Source organism: Pteropus medius, unplaced genomic scaffold, assembly GCF_902729225.1.
Source record: "Pteropus medius unplaced genomic scaffold, Ma_sr-lr_union100, whole genome shotgun sequence".
Classification (NCBI taxonomy): domain Eukaryota; kingdom Metazoa; phylum Chordata; class Mammalia; order Chiroptera; family Pteropodidae; genus Pteropus; species Pteropus medius.
In genome coordinates this window covers 7,549,126-7,570,214 of record NW_024344437.1, presented here as the reverse complement: position 1 = coordinate 7,570,214, position 21,089 = coordinate 7,549,126, and the positions used below count along the sequence as shown (strand labels likewise).

Here is a 21,089-nt window from a genome sequence, read left to right as displayed (position 1 = left end):
GGGGAACTTTTCCTCGGAATGTACTGGAAAAGACTCCGAAAACGGACGAGGAGGAAGAGACTTTGTAATCTGAAAACATTCTCTTCGAAATGGTAGAAAGGTACTTCTGCCAAAGTCTCACCTGGCAAATACATAGTCTCAATAAATTTTTTTTTTTTTCATTTCATGACATTAAGATAGTTGAATTAAAATGGCCTGAGATTAATTTATAATCAAATCGCTATTCTCAATCACTAAAATGTGCAAGTCATCCGAAGCAGCCAAGACCTAAAACTAACTTGATTATCTTGCAAACCTGCAGACAATTGGCAAGGTCATAGATTGTGCTGCAATTGAGCTATGTGCTGACAAACAGAACTAGCATTTTCTTTTAGTGCATGTATTGGATTAAAAAAATACCTTCCCAGGCTGTGACTCGTTTCCATGCATTCTGATGCTGCTATCTACAGTTTTAGCAGATACAATGGAAATACTGGGAAATCAGAGCATTTAAGAAATTAGAATTATTTAATTTTTACTAACGGTTGTAAAACTTAGTGAACGGAGGGAAAAAACTACCCAAAATATGTGCTATAAAATCCTCCCCGCGTCCATGAGGTATCACCAGTTGTCGAGAAAATGCCAAAATGAACAATCTTTCAAAAGACATCCTAAACTGTCAGGCAAGAACAGTTCTCACTGAATGTGGGAGGAAGGGAGAGAGGAAAATAAAATCGAATGTCTTTTTCTGGAAGGTTTAGATTAAAATCTCAATGCTCTACTTCAGGGCCTCTAAATAATTATGCTTTGCCCAAAATAAAGCCAATCCGAGAGTCTCAATTTTCAGGGAAGTTGGCAACCATCTGTAGGCGGAGCCAGGCCTACCCCAAACGGAAATCAGTGTTACCTCGTTTGCAGCGATCCATTTTCTGTTCATGGATGAAAGGAAAATTTACATCGTCTCGGACCTTAGTTGCTTCTTTTACATTATACACAAACTATTTTGGAACCGATGTATTTTAAAACGTATACGAGCATGGATTATTTCCTGTTCAACCTATGTTATAATTTCATCTTTGTGATTCATTTTCTTACCAAATTAACACTCCGGCAGAATTATATTTGAAGGATTCCTATGGTGAATTATTCGGGAAGATGAGGAATACTTCATTCCAAGTATTCTGTCATGTGAAATGACTTACAAAGATACAATTTCCCTTTAAGCATGGTTCTCAAAGCCAAGCCATATCTGTGTTCACGGCATTGATTCTTAGGGATAAGGAAAAAATAAATCTTGAGTCATATTGTCTAAACCTGACGGAAGGGGTCAGTACTTAGAAATACTTCCCTATTATCATGCACAAGCGACATTGCTATGGACCTTCACACAGTCTCTCTGGGACTCCTTATAGTCTATATGCTCATGTCAGTGCGAAGCACATGTTAAAAGAAAACCAACCAACCAACAAACAAAAACAACAACGTCCTTTTCATCCTTTGCTGGCAGGTGGCGGGAGACCTGATTTTTTCAGAAGTCCCATAGCATTTAATGGCTCGTGAAAGACAACCGCGGGGGCAGATGGGCAAGACCTGGGGCTGTGGCTTCCCTGTCACTTACGCTCTCCACGCCACGTCTTTGATCAGACACGCAGTCGGCACCAGGAATAACCCCAGCCAGAAGTGTGCGGAGCTCAGGACCATCGCTGCCTGCAAGACACAGAAGCGACACGGGCGTTAATACTTTTTCTTCCCAAAATGGCGAGACGTAATTTAACCCTGGTCAAACATCTCATAACACCGAAGCAGCAGGGAGGAGTAAACTCAGTGGAGGCTCCAACGTGCACCCAGGAAGAGCGTCAAGGGGCCCGATGGGCTGAGCGCTCCTCCATAATCTCTACCGGCTCTCATCTAGTTCTTTTATTGTGACAAGGGTTGTCACCGCTCTCTTTCCATGAAGTGCTTGAAGCCTCTGTGAGATCAGAACACTGTCCTAAGTCCCTCCCGCAGAGAAATGTTGGACAAACGTCGGGGCCACCAGATTCTGCCAGAATAAACTTTGACCCACTAGGGTCCTGTCATCCGCCTCACTATCCATCGGGCACGGTCCTTGGCTGCTCGTTCATGCGGCAGAGCCAGTGTCGTGGAGCAAAGCACTGTGGTTCCCAACAGCCAGAAGAGGAGGGCAAACAGGTTAGTTTTGCCTTTGAAGAACTTAAAGTTGTGTGGCGCGCACACACACACACACACACACACACACACACACACTTGTGTGGTGTAATTTACATGATACAGTGGAAGACCGTTGTCACAATCCTGGTTTACAGGTGACTATTAGAAGGCTGGGAAGACTCATTAAAGCAGACAGAATGGGGGATGTGCCTGGAAAGATACGCAGGACTGGACCAAGACAGAGAGAGGGAGGAATGGAGTCCCCAGTGGCGGGATGCACGACGGGGAGCAGCTGTTCTTGGTGGCGCTGCTCCTGGCACGCCAGGTCGGAGCCTGTTTGGGAGGGAATAGGTAAAGAGGGTTTGATGGAACAGAGTTGCAGGGCCAGATCCGATGCCAGTGAGGTGAGCGGCAAAAGCAGAAGAGGACACGGCTCTGGACAGAAATGGGGTTGGGGGTACGGAGCCCTTAGATTTTGGTTTTGAGCGAGCGAGGCCGGGAGCGTGGCACTGGCTGGCGGTTGGCGAGCCGGCCTAGAAGGATGGGCATCGATGCGCTTTGCTGTGACGCCTGACCAAGTGGAGTGAGGCTTGTGGATGGAGGGAGGAGGGGCTGAGGCACGATGAATGTCCCGGACCCTCGCAGGGTCCTGGTAGGGCTGAGAAACGAGGGGGGCCCCTGAAGTAGCCCTCTTCATGCTGCACAGAAGAATGGTGTTCTCCCCGGCCCTAGCCTGTTATCCAACCTTCAACTTGCTCTTTGATTTTGACCTTCTCCTCCAGTCGGCTGGCCAAACACGCCGAGGCCTTTGCCGCCCCCCTGACTGCTCCTGAGCGGGGGGCCCCTCTCACTGCTTCTCCGTCCGTCCCCAACCCCCTGCAGCCACGGCCAAGCGCATGCCCAGCCAGGTCTGTCTTGCCTCTGAACCCCATCACGTAGCCCCGTTTGTGGTCCTCGGAAGTTATGACAAAGAAACCGAGGCGCGGTGAGGTTTGGGCTGAAGCTACACTCCAGCCCTGGCCCTAGCAAACGGCTTTCCTTTCTAAACACAAGAGTGCCACCTTTTTGGAGGAACAATGTGAAACGTGAAACACCGGTGAGCCTTGTCCCATCCATCCCAGCTCTCAGAATTCATCCTGAGGAAATAAGTAAGAAAATGTATAAAGAAGCAGGTGTAAGAATATAGCGCTGGACTATTAAAAAAAGTAAGAGGTAAATGCCCAAGAAAAGGACTTACTAGGACATCGAGGTCCATCCCACGGACTGCTATGCAGCAATTCAAGGGATATAGAGCCACATTTGTGGGCAGAGAGAGATGTCATGTTACACCGCTAATGACAAATCTGGGTTCTGAGATAACGCTTTACAGGGGCCGGGGCCGTGGCCACGGGCGTGTGGAGTAGGAAGGTGATTAGCTCAAGCCTCCAAACTGTAGTTGACGTGTCACCTTCCCACGAAGGCCACCCGCAAGTCCCAGCATCTTTGGGTTAATACATATGTCAGTATACAGCGATCTACGCCACCATTTGTGTCTTCCGGTTTTAGTATTTCCCCGCCTTTAAAAAACACATCTCAGGACTTCAGAAGCGGTGGCGTGGCCCCGGCCTTGATGCCTCAGACAACCAACCAATCCCTCTGCACATGTGCATGCTGATGTGTTCGGGGGGAGGAGCGTCTGGGTACCCTACAGTTGCCAATTTTTATTTGGCTATTTCTACTTCCTGTTTGTTTTTTTTTTCTTCCTATAGAAAACATATATTGCTTCCACGAAAGAAAACTTAAACTCGCCCCATCCCCTTCCAAGCAAACTATAAGGAGATGGATTAGCCAGCTCCTCTGTGGTCCATCTCTCATCGCCAACCCTCTGGCCTCAGGGGATGGGGGGGGTTGTGACTGGGGTCCCAGGAGCCCAGCTGGGAGGACTCCTGGGGTTTTGTGGTGCTTGGCCTGCATCACAGGTCGTCCGCTAGGTGTACTTATCAAAGGATGCGATCGCTTAGAAATAACGTTTCGCAGCCGTAATGCCCCATTGTAAAAATATTGTGGAACTGGGAACTTTTCTTTGCAGAAGGAAATAATTATGGAAAGTGAACTTCGAGCTGCCCCGTTGGAAAGAGGACCCCCCCGCCCATCCCCAAATTCACAAAGGTCATTCATATGGCGATTGGGAAGTGTTGTTTTGTTGTTGGTTTTTGAAACCTGGAGCTGTGACGATATCACGTATATAACTAATTTGAAAGGTCTGTCTCCGCAAAAGTTTCTAACGCCCTCATTTTCACACAGATCCGACTGAGACTGAGGCCCGGATTCCTGAAATCTTTGCTGAAGCCACAGCTTTAGTCATTTAAATTTAGTTAGATTGTTCTTGTTCTCTTCTATTGAGCTGAGCTAGGTGACAAATGACGCTTAATCACTCTCCCTCTCCCCCTCACATATGCTATGGAGTGAGGTTTTTAGAGACACCCCTTTGATGTGCTAACAGCCCCACTGGGAAGAATGCACCCCTCAGTTCACAGGTCTTTAGCTGGCAATGACTATTAACCACTTAGGTGCCCAATGCATAGGAACCCACGGTGGTAAATTAGAGGAAAGGGGGGCTCAGATGGGTGCCATCACTTGATAAACTGGGACACAAACTGGTGAGAGCTGAGACGGGAGAGGAGGCTTGTCTGCTCGGGACGGTGTGCGGCACCGCAGGACAAGAAGCGGTAACGGGGGACAGCCACGCAACTGGTGATGAGGGTTGGCACTTCCATCTGCTTCCGTGTGCCCCTGATCACACACACGCCCCCACGGCGCCAGCCACCCATGAACATGGTGACCCATGAGAAAAGGGTATACGAAGGAGGCCGGAGTAACCCGAGCTAGGTAAGGTCAGCTCGTGTTCCCCAGTGTGGGGCGAACGAAGATTATTGGGGAGAGAGATGGAGAAGGTAACAGCTCACTTTTGAGGGGAAGGAACCTAAGATTTCTTGGTGCATCCATACGTGCCAGGGCTTCCCATAGAGCGCTACATTTAACCCTCACAGTCCCTATTTTACAGCGGAAAAATTAAGTCTGCAACCACCCCCAAGGACCTGCAGCCAGAGAGTCTGAATCACCAAGATTCAAACCAGGGTCAGCTGGCCCCCAAGCCCTACTCCCTCCCCTAAGCTTCCCTCACCTGTCTCTCCCAAGTGGACGGGAACCCTGGAGGTTCGATTCTGACTTCAACTGAACACCATAAACACCACGCACCAAAATCAAAATTTAAAGTAGGAGAAAATTCGGAGAGCTTGTAAAGTCACAGAAACAAAAAGTAACACAGGAAGAAAGAAACAAATCCCCCAATCCCGCCACCAGACCCAGTGTCAATAACAACAAAATAAAACCCGAACCACAAAGATAGCTTTACAGGAATACTTGTACTTGTAATCCCGTTCTCGGCAGAGAAAAAAATACCGTGGCCAGAGAAAGTGCTTAGTGAGACCACATTCAACATTCACTTGCCACAGGAGGGAGGAAGCAAATTCCAGGCTCCAATCCAGGTCTTCATTTCCTGTAATCATTCTTACCCCATACAGAAGCCTGGTGCCAATTTTAAGTTTAGATTCACTAAAAAGGGGGAAGACATCTCAGTTCAATACTTCGCAACATCTTCAGAAGCACTCAGGTCAGGAGCCCTGTGTGAATGTAAACGAACTTCTAGAAAAACAACCAACGGATCCGGAAGCAGCAGACATACTTCTGACAACCCCAAAGCAAAAACAAAACAAAACAAAACAAAAAAACCAAGAAACTAACACACTCAGTCCTGATAGTTAAACCTAATCCAGTAGCATGTCTGGATCCACCTGTGCAAAGGGGGATTTGAACCCACAGCCTCCAGTGCAAACATCTGCCTCCCTCTTACCTGCACCTGATGATGGGGGAAATTGAGCAACTGTCTAAAAATGGCATTCCTACAATTGCAGTGTCATTAAAAATGAAAGATACAACGCGCTCTTTTTTGACATTAATACTTTTGTCACCAAGGCATAAGGTAGCTTTGTCCGTGGATGTTACCATTTTGAAACCCCCCAAAGTGCGTAATGGTTCACTGACACAGCCTCATGATGAGGGTTTCTCTGACGCGTCCCCTTTGCTCTTAACAAGCACATTCGCCCTCCATGAATAATAACGCGATGCTTTGGGTGGAGGGAGTGTTATGATTTAAATACAACGGGTGCTCGAAAAATGTAGGTTTGTTATAACAGGATGCCGTAGAAACATAGCTCTTGTTTATAGCAACTAGCCTATGGTACGTGGGTTTTGTTATACGTCATTTAGCTTATGTACGCTAAAACACATAGATCTTAAGTATTTAGTCTGAAGAGTTTTGACAGCTGTCTACATCTGTGTAACTACCTACCACCCAAAACAGGATGTGGGACATTTCCGTCATCCCTGAGATCCTTCTCAGGCCCTTTTCAGTCAACCTTCGTCTCCAACTGCCAGACCCTGTCCTGGTTTCTGCCACTATAGCTGTGTGTTACCTGTTAGGACTTCAGAAAAATGGAAAGACAGAGCGCTCATTCTTTTTGAACCTGGCTTCTTTTGCCCAACGTGAGTGTCACCCACGTTGCTGCACGTATCTGTAACTTGCTCTTCTTATTTCTTGAACGGCATTCCATTGTATGAATATGTTACGATGTGTTTATCCATCTCCAGTGGGGGGATGCTTGTGTTACTCCCGGTTCCAGCCTGTCGTAAGCATAAGGTTGGTACGCACACGCCTGTACAAGCCTTTTTTTGCCCGCGTGCTTCTGCCTTTCTTTTGGGTAAACACCTTGGAGTGGGGTTGCTCTGTCATACGGGGAGCACATGGTCCGCTTTAGGAGCCACTGCCAGAGCTCTCCAAAGTGGGGGCTGGCCAAGCTGAGTGCGCGAGGGAGCATTCCGGCTGCTCCACGTCCTTGCCGACACTTGGTATTGTCAGTCCTTTGGATTTTAGCCATTCCGGTGGCTCTGCCGTGGTGTGGCATTGTGCCTGTGGGGGATGCTCAGACAAACATTATCATTGTCCGCCCCCCGCCCCGCTTTCTTTTAAGGCGGAAGCTACCCATGGGGGTGGAGGGCTCATCTGCTGACTGGTGGGGCATCTCGCAATTCAAAGCTCCAGAAAGAAAACCCTGAAGCTAACGAGGGCTCAAAGGAGGTAATTCCTGTTTCGGAGCATGTAGAGGAGGGTGACTTCTTAAAAACTGGTGGTAACATTCGTACCTGAATTATTTTCCAGCCCATGACGAGAGGAGATCCCCCAATTTTCTCAGACAGGCTATGAAGAGGTAGAGTGTTGCCACTGTAATTTGCCTGCTTACTAGGGTGAAAGATGAACATTTAAGTCCCTTGAATAACGAGCTTATTTTCTTTTTCAGGGAGTGGTCATTTTGATTTCCCATTTTTTCTCTATAGTACCCCATTTTAGAGACCAAATGGTTGGTTCCCCAGAATGACCCCTGCGCCCTGCTTTGCACTCATTTCCTGCAGCGGCTTTTTGCCTGAGAAGACGGGCAATTCTTCCCATTCTGGGAAATTAAAGCGGGGGATGTGGGACCGGGACGTGGGACTCTCATTTTCCTGTTTAAAGCCGGTACTGAGTAATCTGTACTCTTCTGCTTTCAGAAATAAAAAGCAGTGTTGACGGAGACACACGTGTCGTCTCTGCCTGCTACGTCACAGGGGCGGCTGTCCCGCAGGGATGATGGGGAGGACTGCAAGGACAGCACGGTACCGGCTCTGCCTTTCCCCCCACGGGCGTGAGCCCACCGGCCCCCAGATCGCGCTGTGGGTGTGTGTGTGTCCGTGGCGTAGTGTTTACATGGTGTGTTTACAGGCAATGCTAACAACCGCTCTTCCCAGAAAGCTGAAAGAGGCCCTGTTCTGACCCGGACAGTGTTCCACCTTCCCGAAGACAGAAGTGAGATGCCCGACAGTCGCGACTACCCTGATGATTTAGAAAATTGGCTTCAATGCTAAAGCACGGTATTGAAGACAGACGCCAGTCAAGATGGCCCGTCTCGCTGATTTGCCATCTCAGCGATGAGATCCCTCCTCGTGACTCTGACGAGCTGGGCCCTCCCTCAGGAAGTCCAGAGATTGGCTCCGGGCACGGCCAAACTGCCCTCTTGCCCTCAGACAGCCCAGGGCCCTGGAATAGACAGGTGCTGCCACCCGCACCTCCTGAGGCAGAGCAGGAGGTGCTCTGCGCACTTCTCCTTCCACAGCCATGGGTGTAGCCAGGGTTCCCGATCAGCACCTTGGTGGGCACCCTGCTGGGGAAGGGTGTCTGAAAGTACCAAAGTGACCGGCAAGTGGTTGCTTGAAAGGCCGGGGGGCTGTGAGGGCTTCTGTGGGAGGCTGGATGGCACGGTCTTTAAAAAGAGCACCGTCTTAGTCAGCTCAGGCTGCCATAACAGAGCACCTGGGACCGTGGTACACCGGACATCTGTTCTCGCAGTTCCGGAGGCTGGACATCTGAACTCGGGGTCTCAGCGTGGTTTCTCCTGGGGGCTCTCTTCCTGGCTTGTAGGTGGCGTCCTTCTCACTGCGTGCTCACGTGCCCTCTGTGTGTGTGTGTGTGTGTGTGTGTGTGTGTGTGCACGCGTGCAGTATACACAAGGAGCAGAGAGGAGGGAGAGAGCACGTGTGCTAGCTCTCGGTGTGTCTTCTTGTAAGGGGTCCCACAAGACCCTCATGACCTCATCTAACCCTAACTACTGACCCAAAGGCCCCCGCTCCAGACACCTTCACAGTAGGGATTGAGGCTTCATATTTTCATATTCAGGCGTGATATTTTTTTTGGTGGGGGGGCGGGACCTAAACATTCAGTCCACGACAAGCATGGACAGCCCACCCAGGCCCCAATGCCGGCTCTGTTACCTACTCTAACTTAACCACTATACCTCAGTTTCTTCCTCTGTGAAATGGGAGAAATATAATACGTCACGGGGTTCCCACTGGGCTTCAGAGAATTAATAAACGTAAAGCATTATAAAAAAAAAAAGTGCTTGGCACACAGTAAGTGCCATATCCGTTACCTATAATTGATTTTTTAAATGCTATTGACATAACCGCAGATCTTATTTCGACGCGAATCTTATTTAGAAGTCGACAGTGACGTGGAGTGACTCCTGGAGCGGTTTTGGCGGGGAGGTGGGTCCAGAAGGTCACACTCTGTTCCACCTGTCAGGGGGCTCACCCGCCACTGTTCTCAGGCGCTGGATTGAGCTGCGTGCTGCTGAATTCTCAGACGGTATTGCAAACAAGCTGCTTATTGGTGCCAGGCAGCGAGTGTTAGTCATGACGCAGATAGAAAGTGAAGGTCTATTCTATATGCTCAAGGACAAGCACCACTCACCTGTGCTCACTGCCGATATGCTGCCTTCTCTTTTTAATTGATCGAGGTGAATGTCCTAACATCGCACCAGGCCGGGCACTGCCTCTCGCCTCTGATCTCCACGGAGCGGCACTTAGAGCCCAGGCCCGGCCATTGCCGTCCGATGACGAAGAATGTTCACCCGTCACTTTGTGCGCGAGTGGAAAAAAAAATAAGAGTAGGTGCTAATAGCTCATGAAAAATCTTCTCCGTGGAGCCGCATGCCAGGAGGCTAAATACAGTGCCTGCCTGAGTCACAGCTGCAGGAAGAGGGAAAATTCTCGGTCCAAACTGTGTTTGTTCCAGAGCCTTAGCTGCTGTCACGGGGCGGAGGGCGAGCGAGGCCTCCTCACCACGCAGAACTGACCTGTCGTGGAGTAGCGAGCCCATGGCTGTTTTCCTACCCTTAGCAAAGAACGAAAAGGAATTCAGAGCTGGAAGGCCTTGGAGATTGCTTCGGCCTTCGCCTGCTTTCTGTAGCCTCCCAGTTGGCGGGAACCACAATCCGAAGACATAAAATCGTTGTCTCTGATGGCGATGGAGACTTCTCCCAGCCCAGCAGCCGGCCTCCCAGGCGCACAAGGCCAGAGCAGCCATGTGCTGAGGACAGTGCCCTGGGAAGGACGTCTCCCAGCGTTTCCGCTTGACGCTGATGATGACATGGATGACGGGAGTTACCTAACTAATGGCAGGTACACACACGTGTGTGTACACGCACACACACACACACATCATAAACCTGAGATATCGCACTTCGCCGAAAAGTCCTCATTGATCACTCCTTTGGGCCTTTAAAAATGCTACTATGACCCGGAAGATTTGTGTATTCTAAATGAGAGTACCAATGTGGTGGTATTTAGAGAAAACCACGTGGTAATAAGACATTTCCTGGATCTTCGGTCTCACCCAAAGGTTTGAAAAATAGATCATTTCATATTAAAACCAAGAATATTTTCACAATAAGTTTGAATGATTTCTTTTTTCCGAAAACCAGAGTCCTCAGATAAATGTCGTCCTTGAGACCCAAGGCTGCAGGATGAACCCCAGGCTTTGGGGCGGATGTTCATCTCTTCTTCCTCCCCTGTTTTGGGTGCTTCATGGGCGAGTCTGAGGAGAGTGGAATTAACGGTCATGAATACGTATCTGGGCTCCTAAGTAATTTACACATTAGATGACCCATCGTCAGGCATGGGACAAGTGGCAGGAGTTGGCAGCAGGAGTGGGGTGTACACGGAAAGGCCTCAGGTCACCAGGCGTTAACTACAGGGCGATTCCGCTCAGATCCAGGCTTCGCTCGGCTCTCGCTGGGGGTCAAGCTCTTCCTGCCGTCTGCCCCTGGGATTCCCTGGGGTGCGTCCCAAGCTTTCTCCCAGAATGAAGGCCTGGGAGAAGGGTTCCTGGGAGAAGAGAGACGTCCCCTTGGGGACGTGGCCGCCGTGGTCCCCCACCTCACTAAGCCGCAGAGGACACTTCCTGAGGGAGGGCGGCGGCCTTGGGCCAACTCCTCGGTGGCCTGGCTGCGGGGGAGGACGGCGGGGGGTTTTCTCAGCAGTGGAGCGCGGTGGCGAAGCATGGGGCAGCTCAGGATGCCCCCTGTGCCTCTGAGCCTTAGACTGTGACCCTTCGAGAGGTTAGTTAACCTCTCGGTGCCTCCGCTTCCTCCTCTGCAGAACCGACGGGGCCGCAGCACCTAGGTCACGGAGCCATCCCGCCTCTCATTCGGTGAGCAGTGCTCCTAACACATTTCATCGCCCCAGGACCCCAAGAAGTCCCAGGCTCAACCTTCAAAACTAAGCACATACTTTTCTTCCTTCCTCACCTCCTACCTTGCTCCCCCACCCCCACCACCCCCCAACATCTGCACGGTGCCTTGTGCTGATCTCGAAACAGCTTTGACTGTAAAATGACTCAGATGGAGCAAATGAGCTCAGTGGCTGGCGCATGGTGCCCGGGCGTCGGTGCCTCCGCCAGCTGGCCACCGTCCATCCCTCAGCTGCCTTCCCGGAGCAGAACAATCCAGGGACCCCTCCGCGAGGCATTCGCACCAATGTTTTCTTTACCTCTGACAACTGCAACTGAAATTTAACAGCAGCTCGAGGGCTCGGGATTCTCCTGTCTCTCTCTCTCTCTCCTCTCTCTCTCTCTCTCTCTCTCTCTCTCTCTCTCTCCTGTTACTTTACTGGGTTCTCTGCAACGCCATGGTTCAGATTTTTTTTTTTTTAACAGTAAAAAGTTGTCGGGGAGAAAAGACTTGATTTAATGAAGAATTGACGACAACCAAATGGATACTGCAGCATATCCATTCCACGTACCGAATTAAGAAATTCAAAGGATGCTTTCTACTTTTCAGGTTGGTTTCTTTCTTTCGTGAAACCGACAACTTCACGGCCACGACCCACGTGGCCTCCTCCCTCCAGCTGTTTTGAGCACGTGATGTGTGTAAAGTAACCTCTAGGTTACTTACGAGAGGGACGAAGATGAGACAGTGTTTCTTTCCTTGTTGCCCGCAGGCGTCACCCGCTCGCCTCTGTGGACACACTGCTGGGTGCACACGGGGATACGTGAGTGGACCCTGCCGTATCTCCAGACTCCCGATGAGGGGATCCCAAATAATATACGTGTCTCATGAGTCACCTAACACTGACCCCCACTCCTTCCTACCCCTTCTCCGGCCTCTCCTGCTTTCATTGACAGCACCACTGGCCTCAGGCACGAGTGAGAGGTGGGTCTTGGTTTTGGCTTCTACTCTTTCCTGCTGAACCTCCCTTCTTGGGTACTGCTACGTTCACTGTTTCTAAGCCCCACAGAACCCCTGTGACTCTTCAAAGCATCGGACAGGGCATCGACAGGTTAGAAAACAGTCATTTTTACAAAAAGGAGGCAATTTGAGTGAGCAGAGGAGGTCTCCAATTGACACATACCTGTTCTCTGGAGATTTCCAGCGTGTGGCTGCTGAGATTTCACAAAGGGGAGGTCTTACTTCTCTAAGCCTCTCCAGAGAGCCAGTCTCCCTGGCGGGGATCATGGGCCATTTTAGATGCTTTCTGGGTTCAAAGCCTGCAGATGAATGCTCGTGTTTCTTTAAACACAGCTCACAGAGGATCACCAGGCCCCACTCTGCTCAGACCCCGCCCCCGAGACCCAACGCCAGAGACTCAGGGCCTCGACACGAAGAGTCCCACGTGGCACTACTTGATCGAACAGTCAAGCATCCTGCATGTAGATGGGAACAGGAGGGGACAGGAGGGGACAGTGCCTAGTGCTCCTTATCTAGCTGGAAAACATCCGGTCACACCCTACCTCACACCACAGGCACATGCCACTTCCAGGAAGATCAAAGACCTCGCCTCGAAAGGCAAAACTTGACAACGGTGAGAAGAAAACGCAGGAGGATATCATTAGGGCCGTTATTCGCTTTTAGGAAATATGCAAAACGGCAAAAACCGTGAAGGAAAAGAGATGAATCTGACTGCATTAAAATGGAAAACTTCTGCACTGGAAGTCACTGCAAATGAAGTTTAAAGAAAAGCCACGGATTGCGAGATTTCCGACGTGGATTCCATTCCTGGTTCTGTACTCTCAAGGGACGTGTTGTCCACCAACACGTTATGTCCAAACACATACGAGCATGTGTGCCGTAGCATTCTGGGTAATTGCAGAGAAAAAAATCGGAAACATAAATATTTATCAATAAGAGAATAAATAAATTTTGGCATATTTACATAACTGAAAAGAGCATTAAAATAAATGGATCACAATGATACCACTACAAATAAATGTCAAAAACAGTTTGGGGAAAACCCCAAACAACTCAGTGTTGAGGGGAAAGGTGCATATGATACGATCTGTATAAATAAAGTTTCAAAACCCTGCAAAAACCGATGCTGTGTATTGTTTCTATTTTCTATAGGTTTATAAGTACATGACACGAGCGTGACAACGGTAAACATTAGAGTAATGAACGTATTTCTGTCTCGAGGGCAATGAGATTGGGGAGGCGACTAGGTGGACTCGACGATACGGTTAGCATTTTACTTCTTTTCAAAAAGATATTATGCAGCAAGTGGCATATCGATAGTTGACTGGGGTGGGTATTTAATTCCATGTCCTTTGTCTCTATGTGGGAAATGGGTCACGACGTTGGAAAAGTCTATTCTGAGGCCAGGGCGTATGGCACGGCTGTGCGAGACCCAGCACAAAGTGCTGGATTTAAAAGACGGGTCCACAGGTTAGCATCCACAAAGGTTCGGTTCGGTTCGGTGCGGTGCTGCTGGGGCAGCGTGGGGAACGAGGGGCCGCCCTTGGCCTCTCTCTGGCTGCTTTTGGTCGCCATAGGAGTAGATAGTTTTAAGGCAAAGTCTTTTTTAGCATGTGGCTTGGGCTTTACTAATTTAAATGTTGAATGCGATATAAAGAAATACATATGGAGGGTTTGCTTCATCTTGGATCATCCCTCTGGCCAGAAGCAGCGCAAGAATAAAGACCCAAGTAGGGAGCATATTCTGCTGGAGGAAAGTGTGCTTGAGTTTGGGGCATGCGTAGGGGTAAGCCTGCAAAAGGAGGAAAGAAGGTTGGAATGAGGGGTTTAGATTTCACTCCGGAGACAGCGAAAAGCCACAGAGAGCATTTGGAACAGGGAACATCAATCAAGGCACCAGCTTACGGGAGCTATCGAAGTGGGGGGAAGATTCTGGAAGACTGAGAAAGAAACCATAGTGACAAAGAAGAGCCTCGATCGGTCGGAGGGGCCACAGACAAGGTGGGGAGCACTGGGACCCAGCAAAAGCAGGAGCTGGAAGTGAAGGGGAAGCTGGAACCCCAATTTCTGAGGCCGAGTGACTCATTTTCAGGAAGTCCTGGTTTTAGAAAGAGGCTGAGGCCACAATACAAATGACCATGTGGTGACCGACGAGGACAGCTGTGACAGCTCTGTGTCGGTTGTGCGCCAGGTGACGTTCTCAGCCCTCCCCAGGAATCAGCTCTCTTCATTCTCCCAACAACCCCATGAGGTTGGCACAAGCGTTGTTCCTGTCCTACAGATGTGGTAACTCAGGCAAGAAAAGTCAAGTAACTTGGCGAAGCTCACACGGCTGGCATGTGTCTCAGTCAGGGTTCAGACCCAGCCATCTGACCCTAGAGCCCAAGCCCTCTCCCAGGAGAGGCGGGCTGGCCTGTATATCTGGGGGCGCAGGTGGGGTCACTGTATCACAGTGATGGGTGAACCTGTGACCAAAGAAAGATAATACTGATAAGAAAGGCTCGAGATTAGAATCTTGGTGACACCTGTATTTAAGAGGTGGTGGAAAGGAAAGAATCCCTATCTGAAGCCCTGTCAGGAGTGAGGCAGACCAGGGGTGGAGCGTGGCCGTGGGGCAGGGACGGCTCTGGGAGGGCGTGGCGGGTGGGCTGAAAGGGAGCACGGCATTGTGCGCGAGCCAGTGGCGGGGAGACAGGGCCACAGGGATGGGATGGCGCTGGGGATGGACAAAGAATCCCGAAATGTGACCCGTCAAGAGGGGGACTGGTGAAGAGTGGCCCCAGATGAGAGAGAGCGGACGCTGTCGGGAGCCACGTCGGAGGACGAGGCCTTGGAAGCCCAAGGGCCAGTTGTTGACTCGGAGACGGGAGGGAGGTCGCGTGAGTAGATGGCGATTCGGAGAGATTTCTGGGTGGCCGGGAGGATGTGAACGAAACTGAGGGGAAGTGACCTCGGTCTCTGTGAACAAGCAGAAGGTGAAGTCATGCATTCACAACCAAGTAGTCTGGGGCCACTTTAAAAATGCTGCCTGGAGAACAGGAAGTGGGTAAACAGATCTTCCGGTACCTACGAGAGCCCAACTTCCGGCACGAATGGATGACGCTGATGAGGATACACGTCGTTTGACTTTCTCTCAAAATGCCAATCGCCCAAGAGCGCAGAACTGAGCAAGCAGATGGTGGGGGGACAGACAAGGCAGAAAAACCAGAACCAAGGAGGACAAGGGAATGAAGGAGGAGAATGAATGAACCACTAAAATAATTGATTTGGAAGCCCATTAGGGAAAGATGAAGTCTGGGAGAACTGGTAAGAGCATATTCACAGAGCATTCACCGGATACCAACTATAAGGTTAAGATATCGGACAATGATGGTGAAAGGCAGGTTCAGTGGTGTGGTGGCGGGGGGGGTGGACAGCCTGAGGTGGGACGGAAACAGGGGCTGCTGTGAGCCCAGGGGAATCAGATGCTGAGATCACGTAGAAGGCAGTGACTAGGTCGTGGAGGGGTATGTCGCCTTGCTCGAGAGTGGGGAGGGGGCTACGGAGAAGGATCTCGTGGGCACTGAGGAAATCAAAGGATGACGAAGACGTGGTAAACAGAGGAACTGGCCACGTAGGTACAGAAATCCCCAACAACGTAGCAGAAGTCAGGAGCGAAGAATCAGCGCGTAGCTGTGACCCAGGCGGACGACGCTGTGAGCAGACACAGGAACCAGAAGAGAGATGGCCTGCGTGAGGCTTCGGGAAGAAGCATGTGGACGCTGCCATCCTGGTTCTATGTCTCAAGAGCAATTCCATTGACATATAGACCGTATAAATGGACTGAAAATGTCTTTTTTTTTTTCCTCCCCCCAAAGCAAACAGATCAGCGGCTTGGATGCTTTCAAAGGAAAACACTATATTTTCGCTCCTGTGATGAGCCCAGTAAGAGAAAGAGGTATACAGAGAGGAAAAATGGATGGTAACAGGGCAGTAAACAGTTGTAAAAGGAGCCCGTGGGACACGTGGAGCAGTTCACGTGTGGCGAGCGGAGGAGGAACCGCAGTGGGGACACTTTAAACCCGATGAGTCGTCTTGGGAACGCACTACGGACTCCCCCCCAGGCATCCAGGACGCTCGCAACCTCTTCACAGTGGTCGAGAAGCGTGCGTGTCTTCCCAGCCCTCTTGGTGAACAACTGGGCTTCCAAGTCAAGCCCGCCTCCTCCTCTGCTTCACTCTGAGATGCACGAGCAGCACGAGCTCGAAAGCTCCTGCCTGACTTGTGAAAAGAGCAGGCAATCCATTACGTGTCCTGTTTGCACCTTTGTTCCCATCACAGCCGTAATTCAGACGAAACACACACACACACACATGCATGTTTAGGTGTGAAAGTTAACACCATCTACAGTAAAATGAAATACTACATATGTGCAATGGGGTTAATTTACAGTTACTGCGGGATACATAACTCTGTAATTTCCTGGCTTTGGTCTGTGCAGTTTTTCAGACTCAATGTTTTATTAACTTTTTCTTTAGACCAGCTATCTGTCTTTTGGCCGGTATTCCCCATCGTGTTGGCTTGCATATTTCCAAGCTGGATATCATGTTGTAAAGAGTCTGTCCATTTCCTCTCCTCTCTCTCAGTCCATCTGTATTTTTTACATCTAACCTCCTGGGTCCTCACCTCTTCTGGCTCTGCAAATTTAATTAATGTACTTTTGACTTTCTTTACCAAGTCACTTGAAAATTTACATAAAACAGATGCAGTTTTTTTTTTTCATCCTACCCTAATAGAAACACTTCAACTACATTTCCCTTTCCCATATATTTTATCTTTTCAATATGGCTTCCCTCGTTTAAAAACTCTTAAAAATTCAAATGTGAATGCTTCTGACTGATCCTTCTATAGAAAGCCTCCTGCGTCTGCGACATTCTCCCACATTAAAATTAGGTTAATATGTAAATAGCATTCGATGCCACGTGCTCTTCATAAGATCATCCAGGCTTCTCGTGTCTTTGTTTTCCATAATACTGTTGAAGGTTCTGAGGGATTTCTTTTGCTCTCATAGAATTGTCTTCTTATATTTCTATTAATTTTGGAGAAATGACGATGAGTGCAGATGAGAAGCAAAATACAATAATTAGCTTTCTTTTTTCCCCCCTTAGAAAAAAACCCAATGTGGTTCCTTTGAGTTGCTGTATTTTTTTTTCTTTTTTAAAAGCCTCTTAGCTGATTGAATGAATGAATTTTCCTAGTGCATTTGAGATTTCGAATGGTAGAATATTTATTGCAAGGATCCACTTGGTCTTTCCTCATATTTTTACTTGCTTACTCATTATGCCATAGAATGCCAATCATATATAATAGTATGTTTCCCTTATCTCTTTTTTATTTAAAAACATTAGTAAGCCACTGTCAGTTGCTTTGTTCTCCTGATTAACTACTTGCTTTCTCCCTAGCAGAAACATTTATATGTTTTTATCCTCAGAAAAAGCAACATATGTACTACATTCGTGGAAAAAACAAAAACAAAGATTCAAATCAACTCTTAGACAGTAACAACTGAGTTTACGTCTTTGCTGGTGATTCTTTCTACTGAAACCCTTAACAGGCTATATAATAGAGGAGAAACATCTGAAAAATATGTTTTCTGAATTTGATTCCTCTTAGAACCCCTGTTCAAATACTTTACTTTATTTCTAAAATTTTCTTAGATGATTCTTACTGGTCAAGACGATTCTCATTATATCCTTCCCTTCTTTGCGGCTCATGAAATAATCTGATTTTTAAACCAATGACACTTCCTGAAATGTACCAACCCATACGTCTCGATTGCTAAGAGAAGAATCAAACTGAGGTTCATTAAATCTATAGAAAGCAACCCGGAAACACTTAAGCAAAAAGGAAGTCATTTTCCCCTTTGCCTCCCACAGAGTAGAGCTATGGCAGGACTTGAGAAGTGTAGGTGGCCCCTGAGCGGACACCAAATCTCTCACGACCTACAGCATTCTGGGAGTTGGACCTCCACCTCCCAGTGTCTTGGACAGTGAGCTGAGCTGAGGCTTAGACGATATCATTGGTGCGGCAGCAGGACAAAGAAATTCCGGGACAGCCGGAAATGGCCGGGAAGAAATAGCTCTGTGTCATGTTGGGATAAATCGAGCCCAGCCTTACAGGAGTATTCCCAAGCCGGGGTAGGGGCAGCCAAACCGTCTTCCGGTGCCTCGCCATGCAACCAACCCGGGGATTCCGCTCTGACACTTCAGTGCCACGATCCGCTAATTGATAGATGAGGACTTAAATGGAAATTCGTGGCATCGAGGCTTCTTCCCTTCCCCCCGTTCGGCTCGACTTAGAGATGATGATTTTCTATCTGTCTTGCAATTAAAGGGCACCAGGAGAACGTGTGCTTTGGGTCCTGATTCGCAGGCCCACGGAGGCTTATTTGCTAGAACTTCTCACTGCCGGTTCAGCAAGGCCTGTCTGCTTCTCCACAATGAATTACTTCCGCAGACGCTCGGGCCCGCAGCCGCCCCAAACCCTTCCTTATAATCCCCAACATCTGTTCCACGTCCAGCGCTGACCAATGTGGGGATCGGCAAGGAGTGGCTGTCAGCATCGGCGCAGAGGAGCAAACACGCTCACGGAGCGTCAGCTGGCCCTGCGATTCCAGCTGAACACACCGGACATAAGCGAGGCTCTCGTTTAAATCGCTTGTGACACAGAGGAAACACCTGTTCAGAAAGCATCCAACATAAATGTCTGTTGAGTATTTCGAGGGGCGGAGGTTGATGGCAGCGGTTCAGGTTACGGAGCCCTGGGTACTTGGGTGCGTTACATGCCCCAAATTCCTAGGGTTGATGCTAACGTGTACTTTTCTAGTTTTCGATGGAGGCGCGTCTATCTAAAGTTAGGCTGAGTGATATTCCTTTTAGAGTGACGTGCAAAATTTCAGGAAAACCATAGCTCCAATCTTAATCGAATGTCCCATGCTAACCTTATTTTGGACTCAAGCCTAATACCTATCATAAAAAATAAAAATATAGTGTGCTATTTTTAATATAAATGCTTGATTTATTTGGGAGAACAACATGACCCTAAGTAAGAATGAATCTTATGAATCTTTGTATTGGTGAATTGCACTATAATCGTGAGCTACTTCTCCCTTATCAATGGCCCAGCTGGGGAAGGGGATCAAACTCGTTCAAGTTTGATTATCAGTGCAGACACTTTATCTGCACTATTGCTTTGCTCTAACTGTATTCGGGGTAGAATAATGACTATAAAACAAACCAAAAAAAAAAAAGAGCAACAAAATTTGACATAAAATACTGAATAAGACAACATGTCCTTTGGGCAGGCAGCTTGACTAACCATAAGCTAATATGGTTAATGGTGAGTTTGATGATTAAGTAACAATCTCCCTGAACTCGAGCTTATGAATTTGTAAAATGGGGCTATCTTATCCTTGCAGATAGTTGTCAGGCATCCAATAACATACGTAAATAGCCTAGTAAAGCACTTGGCACTGGAATTTTTAGTACATCGCAAAACTTGGAACAATCTAACGCACTAGAATGGTATGTGAGGTCGTTCACTGTCCGGCCCCGTCTGTCATGCGAGGTCCTGCTCTTGGCCTCCTGTCACCAGCACCCTGTACTCTGGCCACGGTGAACGGTCTGGATTTCTCCAGATCTTCGATATTTTTTTTGTGTGTGTGTTTGTGGGTCTTTGCCTGTCTTGTTCTTAGCTCAGCTGATGCTGCCCTACTCTGCATTTCTCCTTCAGGATTCCGTTCACATACCACCTCCTCAGCTCCTTCGGGCAGAAGCATATGTTTCGTCCCGTGTTCCCCTATGATGATAATAATTCCGTCGCCACGTTTTCTGCATGACTGCCACTTGTCATGGACTGTACTCGTCACTGGTCTTGCCCTAGTTAAACACACACAGATGACCTTACAACAACAACATCCTCCTCCAGCACAGGTGTGAAGTGTTTGGTTCAGAGAGGTCACGTGATCTTTCTAGGCTCGCACCGCTGGCCAGAGGCAAGAGCCACGGTCTGATCCAGGCCCACAGACCACAGAGTGCATGCCCTTCCCGCTGTGCCCTGTGGGTTTGTGTGATGCCCAATGCTATGCTTACTCGTTCACTTGTCTCCTGAAAGATGACGGTCGGGCTACGTCCTCCACAGCCCTGTCTCTGCGGCCCTGGTGTGTCACAGGCAGCCACTTATTCATAGGCTCACTAGAAACAACGAAGGGCCAGCTGCTTCCTATGTGGGCTCTCCGTGTGCACTACGTGTTCTACACTGCCCACTTTGCTGGGACAGAAACATCTGGAAAGGAAGTTACAGCCCAGCACATGGGTACCGTCCAGGTAACACCTGTTTGTAAATTTTTAGCAAATGACGTTGAGTATATTTGTCCCGACTCTTGAGGACCCTTTAATTGGCATCAGGAAAACACTTCCTCTTGGGTGGCTGCCCAGCGATTCGGAATTTGGAATTAGGTGGGGCCCTCGGCCCCGGGGCTCATTCTGAGCTGAGTGGCTAGAAGCATGTAGCCTGGGAGGGGCTGGCAGTGCGCTCATGGCCGGACAGGCCGCCTCGGTCCCGGACACAGGGCTCCTGGCCCCTCGATATGGCGTGACTGCCATCTCGACTCTGAATGCTGACTTCGGAGCAGGAGCCCCATAATGTCGCGATGACCTGGATGCAGCTGAACTCACTGCAGTGGTCTTTGTCACGTCGCATGCCTGCTGGGAAAGCTGGTCACGTGGACAGATACTCCGCTGACCTTAG

At 48.9% G+C, this 21,089-nt stretch overlaps 1 protein-coding gene across 1 annotated transcript in view; it reads right to left on the bottom strand.

Moving 5' to 3' along the window:
* The window catches only part of LOC120610682 (phospholipid-transporting ATPase IB-like), a 130,197-nt gene that overhangs the window by 36,140 nt on the left and 72,968 nt on the right, over positions 1 to 21,089 (bottom strand). The window contains exon 6 of the mRNA XM_039873093.1: positions 1,598 to 1,686. Coding sequence (XP_039729027.1) covers positions 1,598 to 1,686 — 89 coding nt within the window. The remainder of the gene's footprint in view (positions 1 to 1,597; positions 1,687 to 21,089) is intronic.